Source organism: Myotis myotis, unplaced genomic scaffold (assembly GCF_014108235.1).
Source record: "Myotis myotis isolate mMyoMyo1 unplaced genomic scaffold, mMyoMyo1.p scaffold_m19_p_7, whole genome shotgun sequence".
NCBI classification, from domain to species: Eukaryota; Metazoa; Chordata; class Mammalia; order Chiroptera; family Vespertilionidae; genus Myotis; species Myotis myotis.
In genome coordinates, this window is record NW_023416379.1 from 8,651,743 (window position 1) to 8,665,371 (window position 13,629).

The window sequence follows — 13,629 nt, forward strand, 5'->3', positions numbered from 1 at the left end:
AAGTCATAAAAAAAATGCCTATCTTTTGATTCAGTAATTCAAGTTCTAGGAGTAAATGCTAAATAAATAATTATCATTTGCAAAGATTTAGTGAGAAAGTCACTCATAGTCTTGTTTAAAATTTTGAAAATCAGAAACAATGTAAATACTTCAGAGCTAACAAGAGAGATACCCTGTTGGGGGTAAATAATGATAGTGAGTGCTGATCGCTAACAGAATGGCATGTTGATGAACTCATTCAGGGTTATAGATTTAAAAGAGAAATATATTTAAGATTATTTTATTTTCCTGAAGCATAAAAAATCTATATGACACATAGAAAGTAAATACACTAGCCATTAAAAAAGAAAGGATGAATGTAAATACCAATAACTATGGAAATAATTAAATAGATTATGATTTGTCCTTACTGGAATATTAATGTAGCTACTCTAAAAATCATGTTTTAAAGGATACTTAATGACATTAGAAAATATTAAATCAGTAGGCATTGTAATCCCAAAGTTGTAAGTTTTAAAAAATATATGACATCTGAAACAATCAGATCATATAATATTTAAAAAGATATGTCTTTTAAATATCAGTAAAATGAGATAACTATGAATAATTTTTAAATATGCAAGACCTTTTAGAGAAAATGGAAAATGTTACTGAAAGTCATTTAAAAAGACTTAAAATAAATGACAAGTTCCATAAGGTTAATGGGCAGGAAGGCTATCATAATGATGTCAATCCTTCCTAAATTAATTTATAAATTCAATGAAATTTCATTAAAAATTGATTTAAAAATTCCTTGGAAGCAAAAATAGCCATAAATAGCCAAACAATTTTGAAGAAGAACAAATTCCCTTTTAAGAAGGATTATAAAGTCAAAGTAATTACCAAGTTATGAAAATTAAAACTGTGGTATTAGTGAAGGCATTAACCCGTAGAGGAAAGAAACAGCCAAGAGAGCTCAGAATCAAATTCACTCATATAGAGGAACCTCATGTCTAATAGAGGTAGCATTACAGATCAATGTGAGGGGAGACTGCATCATTCAATTAATGGTTCTGGGACACTTTGTTTATGCCAAAGGAAGCATAAAATTATATTCATACCTCATGTCATACCCAAAATCCCCTTTCAGCTGGAATCAGTAATAAAATGCGAAAAAGGAAAGCTGTAAGACTTTAAAAACAGAATATAAATAAATTACTTTATGGTGTCCAAGCAGGGAAGGATTTACGAAACAGAACTCAAAGCACAAATGAGTTCTGATAAGGAAAAAGTAGGGCCCTAACTGGTTTGGCTCAGTGGATAGAGCGTCGGCCTGTGGACTCAAGGGTCCCAGGTTCAATTCCAGTCAAGTGCATGTACTTTGGTTGCGGGCACATACCCATTAGGGAATGTGCAGGAGGCAGCTGATTGATGTTTCTCTCTCATCAATGTTTCTAACTCTCTATCCCTCTCCCTTCTTCTCTGTAAATATCAATAAAATATATTTTTTTTAAAAGAAAAAGTAGGATAAATTCCCAAAATTAAGATTTTTCCATGAAACACAGGATATCATAAGCAAAACAAAGACAAGCTATATACTAGATTAATCTATTTAAAATACATAAATTAAAATTAAAAGATATAAAGAATTCTGAAAAATCAATAAGAAAAAAACAACCTTTCTGTACATTTTTCTTGCTGGCATTCTGTTGCTATAGTATTGGGACATAAAAATTCAAAGCTGTTCTTTGTGTCTCCTTAAGGAATTTTTTTAATCCAGTACATTTGACTAGTTCATTTTCATTAAGTATTAAAAATGTTTCATGTGTCCTAGATAAAATTCACTATCAGTTTATTTTTAATGGTAATTATGTATTTTTCATTTCCATTGTAGGATTTTAAATTATTTTCTCTCCTTAGTCAAAATTAACATTTACTAATACACTGTCTTTAAAACAGTTATCTGTTTATAAAAAAGCTTATGCTTTTAATTTCTTCAATTGACTAAGTAAACTGTGTCATATAGAGTTGATTGAGTTTATTCTTCTCTGCTTGTTTTACCACCAACATAGAACATTTTTGAAATATCTCATAGTTCTCAATATCTTTTCTTTCCCTAAAATCTGCCCTTTAGGAATGTTTTATAATTAAACACACACGCACTTTTCAAAATTCACTATAAAAAAGTAATGGTATTGAACTATTTTACACATGACTCACTCCTGGAGGGAAGTTACATGCCTGGAGGAGAAAGAATAATTAGATTTCTTAAGATTTTTAAAATATGGTGTCTAGTTTAATCACTTATTTTCATTTGGATTATCTAATTGGATAGATATGAGATAAACGGATTTTTAAAATACAATACTAAGCTACTAGTTTGACTAAACTCTATCTGGCACATAGCTAAATCCTTCCCTTCATTTATTTAAGTGTTTAGTAAACAAAGACACATTAAATGCAACACCAGGCCGTTCCCCGCAGGCTGGTGGAACAGCACAACCAGGCATGGGCACTCTACCACTCAAGAGGCCATGCTGGGGATGGGACCTGGTGACAGAATAGAGGCCAGAGGTAAGTGGTTGGTATAGCTATGGGTAGGTGACAGCAAAGTCAGTACACAATTAAGATTCTAGCAATAAGAAAATGAGCAATCAGACACATAGCCTAAACGTCAAAAATCAGAACTTCATATAGATGGGGACATGCCAAAGATTAGAAGTGGGAGTGAGGCAGAGAACAGACTTGAAGGCTATGTCTGTCCTTCAAGGGAGCTAAGATCAAGCAGGAATCAAGAGTCAAGATAAGCCCTGGCCAAGTCGCTCAATTGGTTAGAGCATCGTCCAATACACCAAGGTTTCAGGTTCGATCCCTGGTTGGGGCACAAGCAAGACTCAACCAATTAATGTATAAATAAATGGAACAACAAATCAATGCTTCTCTTCCTCCCTTCCTTCTCTCTCTAAAAAAATAAAAATAAGGATAAATAAAAATAAATAAATAAAATTAAATTTATTGTTAAAAAAGAGCCAAGATGGCAGAAACTGCTCTCTCAGAGCTGGAACTGACCACACACCCATGCACACAGCTTGTCCTCACGCTGGCGGGGTTCAAAGAGCTCAGGAGCTGGATGAACACAGAGGCTCCCACAGTGACTCACCTGCCTTTCTGACTAACACCAGGAGAGAATATCATAGTCTTCAGGGGAAAAGGTGATGACTCCCAGGAAGTCTGAGTAAAAGACATGGGCTTTTAGTAAACAGAACAATGAAGCTTCAGGTTGAAGATGACGTAAAGTGACAAGTCTGGCCACAAGGGTGTTGGATAAGTTTTTAAGCAAACATCACCAGACTGGCTTTTGTGATATTTAATCAGGAACCTGTCCAAGTTCACACTATCTTTTTAGCCTCTTTCCTTCTCTGTGCCACAATGCAGAAATTAGCAAGTTTCCCCAGCTCCTGGGACTCAAATCTTAGGCATGACTCCGACATTTCTAATAACAGAAAGCTTAGTGATCTTCTCAAAGTCAGATCTCAACAGACTTTTTTTTTTTGAATTCTTGCTTTTATATGGCTAAATAATTTATAACGATATTATAGCCATCTGCTCATATCACTATTAACATCAAACTCCTTTTTGTGGCACTCCCCCCTCAGAAAAAAATTCCTTTTCCATGCTAATTAATGAAGAGAATAGATTTATAGTTTGTCCATTCCAACAGGTGTTTGCAGTTGCTAGCTGCTCTACAAATTTGGCTGGAAATATAAGTATGATAACTGCGGAGGTTGTTTCTTATATCCAGAAACTACCTTTAACTTTAGATTCTGATCTTTCCATAAGTAATCTGAACTTAGATCATAAAACGTAATTTTTTTTAAAAAAATATCAACCTTATATAATACTCTGATGAGACAAGTTTGAATTCTTAAAAAAAAAAAAAATAACATAGCATTTAAGATTTAAAAGATGCTTTTGAGACCACTGAATCCTAAACCCATATTTTTCAAATGTGAAAAGAGAGTTCACAGTAACTGAGTTCTCTGCCCAAGGGTCCTTGGAAGAGTCAGACTCATACACTTGACCTTTAGCCAGGATTCCTTCAACTTGACAAAGTTACCTTTTTTTAATACCAGAATAGTCTAAAGCTGTGGTCGGCAAACTGCGGCTCGCGAGCCACATGCGGTTCTTTGGCCCCTTGAGTGTGGCTCTTCCTAAGCCTTAGGAGTACCCTAATTAAGTTAATAACAATGTACCTACCTATATAGTTTAAGTTTAAAAATTTGGCTCTCAAAAGAAATTTCAACTGTTGTATTGTTGATATTTGGCTCTGTTGACTAATGAGTTTGCCGATCACTGGTCTAAACAATTAAAAAAGAAAACAGGCTTTACAACATTATTGGAATTATTATCTAAAGATAGTGAAAACTTTTGGCCTGAAGAGGGAAAATACGTCCTTTTTAAATTATATTAAATATTAAGCAATATAAAGCAGTTAAATATTCAGCAATTCTTTTTAAAATATCCATCAACCTTTCCATATAAATGTTTTTTGGTACTTCTGCTGAGTAACTAAGCCAAGTGTGTTGCTTCATGTTTTTGTTAAATAGTCATACTTTGTGTCCATAGTAATTGTTCCTAAGTCATAATTTGGGTCTCTGTGATATGAATATCTTATTTGCGAATGTTGCTATCTTTCATGATGATCTAAATCACGTAGGTCATACGGTACAATGAAAAGAGCACTGAACCAAGAGTTAGGAGTCTTGGCTTCTTGTCTGAGCTGCTAACTAGCTGCTTAAGTTGGACAAGAACAATGAGCTGAAAAACAAAGTGGTGGACAAGGTGACCTTTAAGTTCTTTTCAGCTCTAGACACCATTTATTATCCCAACCACAATCACTGAAACAAAAATTAAATACATGAGAATTCATAAAGTCTCAGGCTTACAGAATTCAAAAGCCACAATTCATTCATACAATTACTGCCATCAAAGTTCTGCTTTTTTTGTTGTTGGTGTTAATCTTCAATCGAGGATATTTTTCCATTGACTTTTAGAGAGTGGACGGGAGGGGGAGAGACAGACAGAAACATTGATTTGAGAGAGACACATCAATTGGTTGCCTCCTGCACATGCCCTGACCAGGGCCAGGGATGGAGCCTGCAACCAAGGTGTGTGCCCTTGACTGGAACTGAACCTAGGACCCTTCAGTACTCAGCCCAAGGCCCTATCCACTTAGCCTCATCGGCAAGGGCAAAGTTCTCCATTTTTTTTGAGTTCTAGCCACAGAAATGGTCCTTACCTCATTTCAAGAACAATTGACTTTCGCAAAAGCAAATGATAGGAAGAAGAAAGACCCTTTCTGAAATGTTTGCCAGGTCTTTAAAAACTGTCCTCATTCAATGTGAGACATGGTCATTCTTGGAAAAGTAAGTGGACAAGAGCAATGAGCTGAAAAACAAAGAGGTGGACAAGAACCGAAGTGACCTCTCCATAAGCAATCAAATTACTTCAGCATAAAAAATTAAATCAGTATTCTAGCTATAACAAATAAAAATAAAAGCATGATTATCAATGTCCGTTGGTTAATTTTGTATATGCAGTGAACGTAAAGTAGCCTTACATTTGGTTGTGTTTTAATCTGCATTTGTAAGCCATTGCAACATACACGTGCATACACAAAACCTACATCTGGATAACTCAGTGAAATCCAGGACATCTGAAGCCAGCCTATATTTTTCCAGAAGTACTGGCCCACATCTACTCCTGGGTTTTCCTGCCTTATTGTGTACACTCATCAATATATGAGAGAGGCATGAAAATAAAAACACATATTTGTATTCAGCATTCCAACAAAAGCTGTCGGATTGCTACATAGAAGATTCCTACACTGACAGGGACAAGAGTAAATGAAGCCAGAGGTCCCTTCTATATGTAAGAGCCTATGGCACTCTGTCTATACTAGTAAACTTTTTAGTCCAAAATCTGAAAAGTGGGTATTTCAGGTTGTGATAGATTATAAAAATGGCCCAAATTTTCCAACCTTTGCCACATAACTCTGAAGCCCCCTCTCACACAGACTGAGAACTCAGCCACTGGTCCTGTTTTGGCCCATTGCATATCACCAAATAATGTAATCGACAGCTTGATTGAAATGGGCTTGTGATTCAGGGCTTGCTCTCCCGGTGCCTCTGCCATTATCACGGGAACATGCCTGGACTAGCCTGTTGGATGAGAGGTATAAGAAGCCAAACCGAGTCATCTCAGCCGCTCTGGCCGAACCAGCCAGCTGACCTCAGACATGTGAGCGAGCCCCCCAAGCTCAGCAGCCCCCTAGCTGATCCCCTGGCATGTGAATAATATCCCTACTGTTGTACACCATTGAGGTTTTGAGGTGAGGCTCTGTTATGCAGTGAAAGCTAACTGCTATACAGGTTTTTACTCCCAAGCAGGTATTTTCCCTGACTCAGAAAAACAGGACTCACGATTCTCAACCTATTATTCATAGCTTAGCCCTTGTAGTGTACTTTCCCTCCTGCTCATCCATTCTGTTAGTCCATGCCACATCTGGTATTGACTGCCTATGGCATGCAGGCACTGATCTAAGGGCTTGCAGGACATCACTGGACAAGATGTGGGAGCATGTTTTATTTGTGTGTAAACGCCCATCAGGAGCTTACAGACATCAAACTATAAACATAATCTAAAAATTAGCGATACAATGTTTTAGAAGGTGGAAATGCAATAGAAAAATAAAGAAGTAGAGAAGGGTTGAGAGATTGAGAGTGCTGTGGGATGAGTGGATGAAATAAATTGCACTATTAAAAGGGATTGTCAGAGTAAGGCTCATTGGTAGGCATCCTAACAGGTTAAAATAATGTCTGCATGTAAGTAAATCAGGCACTCTAACAAACCCTTAGGGCACTTCAATGAATTTATTCAGCCTTGCCATTAAGTTGGGGGTAGGTATGTGGTTTTTTCTTTTATCTGAAACTAAAGATTTGATGTCATGGGTAGAGATTCAATTTTTTTTATTGATGTTTAGAAAAAAATTAAATTCTGTGTTTAAGCTGCCCAGATGATAGACCAAGTGGACTAAACTGGCAGTAAACTAAAACAGATAGATATTTTACAGATGTAAAAATGCATGTACAATTATATGTATAGACACACAGACTGGCTTTGTGCAGTTAAATTATCTAGAGTCCTATTTAAAAACAGTGGGAAGACTTTTATTATGTCTTTGCATATTAAAATTTTTGTTAAATTAAAAATGAGTATTCATAATTTATACTTATGCAGCCAGACTGTATCAGCGTATTAATTGGGAAAAACATATTTTTTATGAAGTGGGGTCAATGTGTGGGTACCCTAAAAGAAAAATGTTTTGGACATATTCACACATTGATTATTTCAGCTTTCAGAGAGAATAGACCAGATTGGGCTTAATCTATCAACAGCACCAAAGGATATTCAACCTGGACCCCACTGTTTCAAATTAAACTTTTTATGAATAGCTATTATATTCCTGTCGCTTATCAAGTTACCTTAAAAAGCTTATTTGTGAGTTTAATTAAGCCTGACTAATTCTCTAGTAATACAAAGAAAGATGAATTCCTTAAGTGTTTAATCCATTTATGACTCAAAGTATCATTTTCTTAATGAGGCTGTTAAAGTCTTGTGATTAATTACCCTTTAAATTCAAACTGCTTTCTCAGACATTCAAGACATCAAGTCACACCTCACACAAGACATGACTTCAACATTTCATCTGTCCCTCAAGAGAACTGATTCCAAATGCTGTATTCACAACCGCAACCTGGCAGGTTTCTGAGAATGGAATTCAAGAACCTTTGGTGGTAAGTTTCATAACAATCAGGCACACTTTCTTCCTGATTTCCATCCTTGGTTTTTGTTCTCCTTCCTCCTTTATACCAGTATTAATGAGCTAAAGGTTAGCTGCCCTCTATCTGCATAGTCACTGTTCTTTTTCATTGCAGCTTTGTTATCCTTAACGCATCCCAAATCTTGTCTCCTTCAGAAAGCTTCCCCCCCACACACACCCCATTGTGATCAGCAGGGAGCCCATCATCCATCTGCCACCCTTGGTATCATCCTGAAACACTAATGCACCCATGACTTTATTTTAATTACAAACTTCCTATCTGTTCTTTCCTTGTATTTTGAAGGCTATGCAAGACTAGAAGCATTGTTCTTCAAGACTAGATTCCCAAAATGCAAGGTCAATCAGCACTGGATTCCTGTAAAAATAAAAACACTGGAAGACTGGAGACAGGAGGGGACAGAAAACCACACATACACAACACCCACAGCCACAAAGACACAAGCACACGGGTGCAGATCCCGGGGGCCTTGTGTTTGGTCAGTGCTCAGTACTCATTTCAAGGCTCCCAACCCTGAATGACTCAACTTCAAAAGGAAAAAGCTGCCTTTTTATTGAAATTCAAATTCCCTAACACATGTTAAGATTATAAATTAGCTACTTAGCTTTCACATTTACAAGTCTCAGTTTATGAAAGTTTATTCTCCAATATAATTTTCTAGCATTAGTGATATAAACAGTATGGGAAGAATCTTTCTAGAATAACTCCCTGAGCAATCTTTCTTTCCTTCTACCACCACCTCCCATACACCTTTCTTTAAAATATTAATTATTTACATTTAAACTATAAAACACAAAATGGGTTTATAAAACACAGCATTTCCAGTTCCAATTGTTTCCTATTTTTTAAATAAAATGTATTATAGAAATACTTCTGTTGCAAAGAAAAATAAGAATAGGAAAAAAAAAACGTATTAAAAGAGAAAACACTAAACTCCCATGGTTACTGGAATAGAAAGAGCCAGCACTGAGTAGCAAACACAGACATCCATTGGGAATGGGCACCCTGTGTCAAAGTTACCTACCACCTTTCATCATGCCCACTTCATAGCACTTGCGTAGTCGGCAGGCCTGACAGCTCTTCCTCCTGTTTTTATCAATTGTGCATTGGTTGGTAGCTGGACACATGTAGTCATTATGTCCTATTAAAAGCAAGAGGACAGAATTAATATTTTTTTCAAGAAACGTAGGCAGTCATAATCTACAAGTGAAGCTGTCTGGAGGATGTTTTCATATCACTTGCTTGGCCTTACTATGTTGTTACCTCAGTCCATCATCCTTTTTTAGTCCTTTTGTAAATGCAAAAAAAAAAAACCCAAAAAACTCCTAGACTTAATTTCTGCCTCAGACAAGTGCTTTAGGAGTTCTTTGGGCAAATCACCTTCAGTTCACGCTGGAGGCTAAGACCAGCAGGTCATAATTACGCAAGAAGTCCTTCAGAAGGCTGATGGGCCTTGGGCCTTTAGCAAGAGCTAAAAGCTATGCACTGATTGTTCTGTCGAGACAATGGTGGCTGAAGGCAATCCCCTAAACCAGTGGTTCTCAACCTTCCTAATGCTGCGACCCTTTAATAGAGTTCCTCATGTTGTGGTGACCCCCAACCATAAAATTATTTTCGTTGCTACTTCATAACTGTAATTTTGCTACTGTTATGAATCGTAATGTAAATATCTGATATGCAGGATGTATTTAGGTGACCCCTATGAAAGGGTCGTTTGACCCCCAAAGGGGTTGCGACCCATAGGTTGAAAACCGCTGCCCTAAACTGATAATCTTTTACTGTTTACCAAACTTTACCTTTGATATGTTTGTTTGCTGTGCTAAAGGGCAAATGTGTATTCCAGTAAATAAAGAGCTGATGGGTCCAGAGATTCAGTGAGCCATGCCACTAGAGGGTGAGATCTTCGCCTGGCTTTCCCCCATGCCTTCTGAATTTATATTTCTTGTCTAGTATATCCATTTATGCACAGCCCCTTATCCAGATTCTGAACCCTTGCTGCAAAAGACTGCGGCAAGTTCACACAGCTTATATTTGAGGGCATGATGTTTTACATACACTCACAAGGTTAGATAGTCTCACCAGATAAAGCCTTTTTTTTTTTCTGACCAGGCCCACTAGATAAAATTATCATCAAAATAAAACTTAACACTTTCAGAGAGTTTCAAAGTGACATTTTAAACACAATTTAAAGAATCTTTAAGCAGGTATTCAAATACAGCCTGAACACCTAAATTCAAGTTGGGGTGGTGAGCTGGGTGTCAGCGAAGTTCAGTCCTTCAGTTGGTGGGTTAGTCCATCACTTACTAGTAGGAGGACACTGACCAAGTCAGTAACCATGTCCAGGGCTCCTTTTCCCTCTCTTTAACCTACAGAAAAGAATGGTACCCACTACATAACATTATTCTAAGAATTTAATGTGAGAATACATGTGAAAGGCTTACCACAGTGTCCCAGATATGGTGAGAACTCAATAAATACTATTTTTGTTATTACTATTACTTTATTATTAATCCTCTTTCTTTTCTCTCTTTGTTTCTGAATCTCTCTTGCTCAAATGCTTTTTTCATTGGCTTTTATCACATGCAAGTCTGTCCCACAAAAAGGTTTCCCTCGATCCCACATCACTACTGACCTTCCATCTTATATTCTGCCCCTCATTGGCAATTCAAATCCTCAGAGATGTCTACACTCCAGGAATCCTGTTTCCTCCCCTCTCCTGCGCAGGTCAACCCTTGTCAATCTGTTTTCCACCTTAGTTGGCCCACAAAAGCAGCTTCTCTGATATCACCAATGACTGTCATTGCTTAATTAAAAAAATATTTTCAGTCAACATTATATTTGATCAGAAGCATCAAATGGTTCCTCCCTTCCTCCTGAAACATGCTTTTTTCTTTTCCTTTAGCTTCCATCACAAAAAAAAAACACAAAACCAACAACAACAACAACAACAACAAAAAACCTCTTTTAGAATTCCTCGACCCCTCAGGCTGTGGCTTCCCCATGTTGTTTGCAGATTCACCACCCAACATGAAGCCAGACTTGCACAAGGCTCAGTGTCAGGCCCTTTTCTCCTTTTACTACTTAATATTCTCCGGATGAAATAATCTATTCCACACCTGTGGTTTCCACTGTCATTAAAGGCAGATGACTCACAGTATATGCTCCCAGTCCGCCCTCTTTTTGGAGCTCTGGGTGCATTATCTAATTGCCTACATGAAGTTTCTGTTCCAAAATTTAGAAATCACCTCTATTTCTTTATCCATCAAAAAAAAATCTGGTGTATAGCATGCAGAATATTAAACTTCACAAATGACTAAACACTGACATGTTTTTACAAAGAAGTCCATTTATATAAGTCTAAATCCTTATATCCCTTGGGGGCATATCCTGAATTTAGACTAAGCAGATGATAGGTTACTATTTTTAAATGTGTTTCCCATTCGAAAAAAAAAAAAAAAAGGGTGGGGGGATATATATTCCACCCTCTAATTGAGTCTCTCCTTAAGTCTCTATTTTCCCGTTTACAAAGGCAACATGTAGTGAAATGTTTGAACCACAGAACTCTCTGTTCTTTATTCAGCATAAGGGTCCGACCCAATTAGAATAGAGTGGAGTGGGGACTTTACAAGAAGTGTGTCTCATGAAACTTGGTTCTCCATCTTTAGATATATGACAAAAGCCATTGTATAAACAGGCACCTGATCAAATTAACATCTCATTTTCCAAATGCTTACCAGGAACCAGCCAACTACAGCAGGGTTGTAAACTTGTAACTTTAGTAAGAGACCACACACTGCCTCAAATATCCAGGCATTTGATTGTCCTTATCAAGAGGGCCAAATTGAGGAAATAATAGAACCAGAAACAAATTTACCTGGGCAGATGTAAACTCTAAGCAGAAAGTGTGTTCTTCTGACACCTCAAGGAAACTTAGTGTTTGGTCTAAACATAGTGTTGTATGCAGTACATGTTGATTTACATAAACTCTAAGAAAATGAATTTATATTAAGCTTCAGAAGAAAATAGTCAATAATCATTTGAACCAAAAATTACTTTGATTCACTCTCTCCCAAAGCTAGCTGTTGTTTTGCAAGCCGGAAGATGGGAGAACTAAATTGGGTCCAAGGCCAGCTGGCTATAGAACCACATGGAATTCCCAAACTAACATAAATCTCTGGATTTGTGCAACTGAATTCACCCCTTAACAAAATGAACAACAGAATCATGTTCCTAATATAAACCTTTTGTGACAAAGCTAAGTTTTCTCCTGCCTGAACCACAATAAAATTTAGAATTTATAAATTGGCAACAAGAAAAATTAATAGCTACATATTTGACATATACCATTAAAACGAAGTCTTCTTACTCAAACACCATTAACAACTATTTGTAAGTCTTCAACTTACATCAGAAGAAAGAAAACAACAAACATCCGTTTCCTAAAGAGCATAGCTTGGTAAAGGTTATTAAAGCAATTGACTTAAGTAGGTTCAAGAAGAAACTTCTTTTTAAATTTTATTATTTGGTTTCGTGAAAACAATGCATGAGAAAATCCTTCAATCGAAGTGGAGTTCATTTTTTAAAAAACAACTCACAGCAATGGTATTAATGAAACATACAGCGTTTTTACTGAAGAGACAGAAGAACTCTGGGTGCCTGTGACCAGGTTGGCCCAAAAGTTCCTTTTGCAGAGGCCTGGATGAAGCATAAAAGCTGGGAATCAAGATGTGAGGTTCAGGTGAAGTTTTGGAGATATAATCACTATTTTCTCACCCACCAAAAATTAAATATAGAAAGCCTTTGGGCCAATGTAGGGCTTGAATAATAGGAAGTGGAGAGCAAAGAGAGTGAAACATGCAGGAAGCTTGAAAGGTAGGGAGAGAAGACTTCTGGGAGCAGAAATTAGCAGGTAACCCACAGCTCCTGGGGCAACCACTCTTTCCCAAGCTTCCCTGGGATTCTTTCTCTTGACCTTATGTCCCTCCTTTTCTTCTTACTTTTCCTCTTTCAGTAGCAGTTGTTTTTGCATTGTTATCATTCCAGAGAAAGTCTACATTTGTTAGTTACAAAAATAAGCAATGACCCATATTCAGAGATTCAAAAGAAATATGAAAACAGCAAATTAAAACAAATAGGTGAGGATGTGGAGAAAAGGGATCCTTTGTGCACTGCTCTTGGGGATGTCATCTGATGCCACAACCCTTATTTTTGAAAATGAGCTCAATAAAGGTAGGCATAGTACTCTGGGGGGTTGAAGAGGAATGCATCAAAATAAAGGAGACTTTCATGAGGTTAGACCAAAAGCCAAGTATGAAATCTAGTAAAAGGTTTTGCACCATCTATACTAATAAAAGGGTAATATGCTAATTAGACCAGGTAGATAGGACATCTTCCAGAAAGCCACGGTGGCGGGGACCGAGGCAGAGGCAGTTAGGGGTGATCAGGCCAGCAGGGGAGGGCAGTTGGGGGCAATCAGGCCAGCAGGGGAGTGGTTAGGGGGCAATCAGGCTGGCAGGCAGAGGTGGTTAGGGCGATCAGGCAGGCAGGCAAGCAGGCAAGTGGTTAGGAGCCAGCGGTCCCAGATTGTGAGAGGGATGTCTGACGAAATAGTGCCTAAACAAGCAGTTGAATATCCCCTGAGGGGTCCCAGATTGGAGAGGGTGCAGGCTGGGCTGAGGGACACTGCCCCCCCCCACCACGAATTTCATGCACTGGGCCTCTAGTTAGGGAATAAACACTTACCATTTCT

General features: G+C 37.5%; 1 protein-coding gene across 3 annotated transcripts in view; it reads right to left on the bottom strand.

The window, feature by feature from the left end:
* ESR1 (estrogen receptor 1) overlaps positions 1 to 13,629 on the bottom strand; it is a 304,587-nt gene that overhangs the window by 137,453 nt on the left and 153,505 nt on the right. For all 3 annotated transcript variants that reach the window (XM_036317796.1, XM_036317794.1, XM_036317795.1), the window contains one exon: positions 8,905 to 9,021. In XM_036317796.1, coding sequence (XP_036173689.1) covers positions 8,905 to 9,021 — 117 coding nt within the window. The remainder of the gene's footprint in view (positions 1 to 8,904; positions 9,022 to 13,629) is intronic.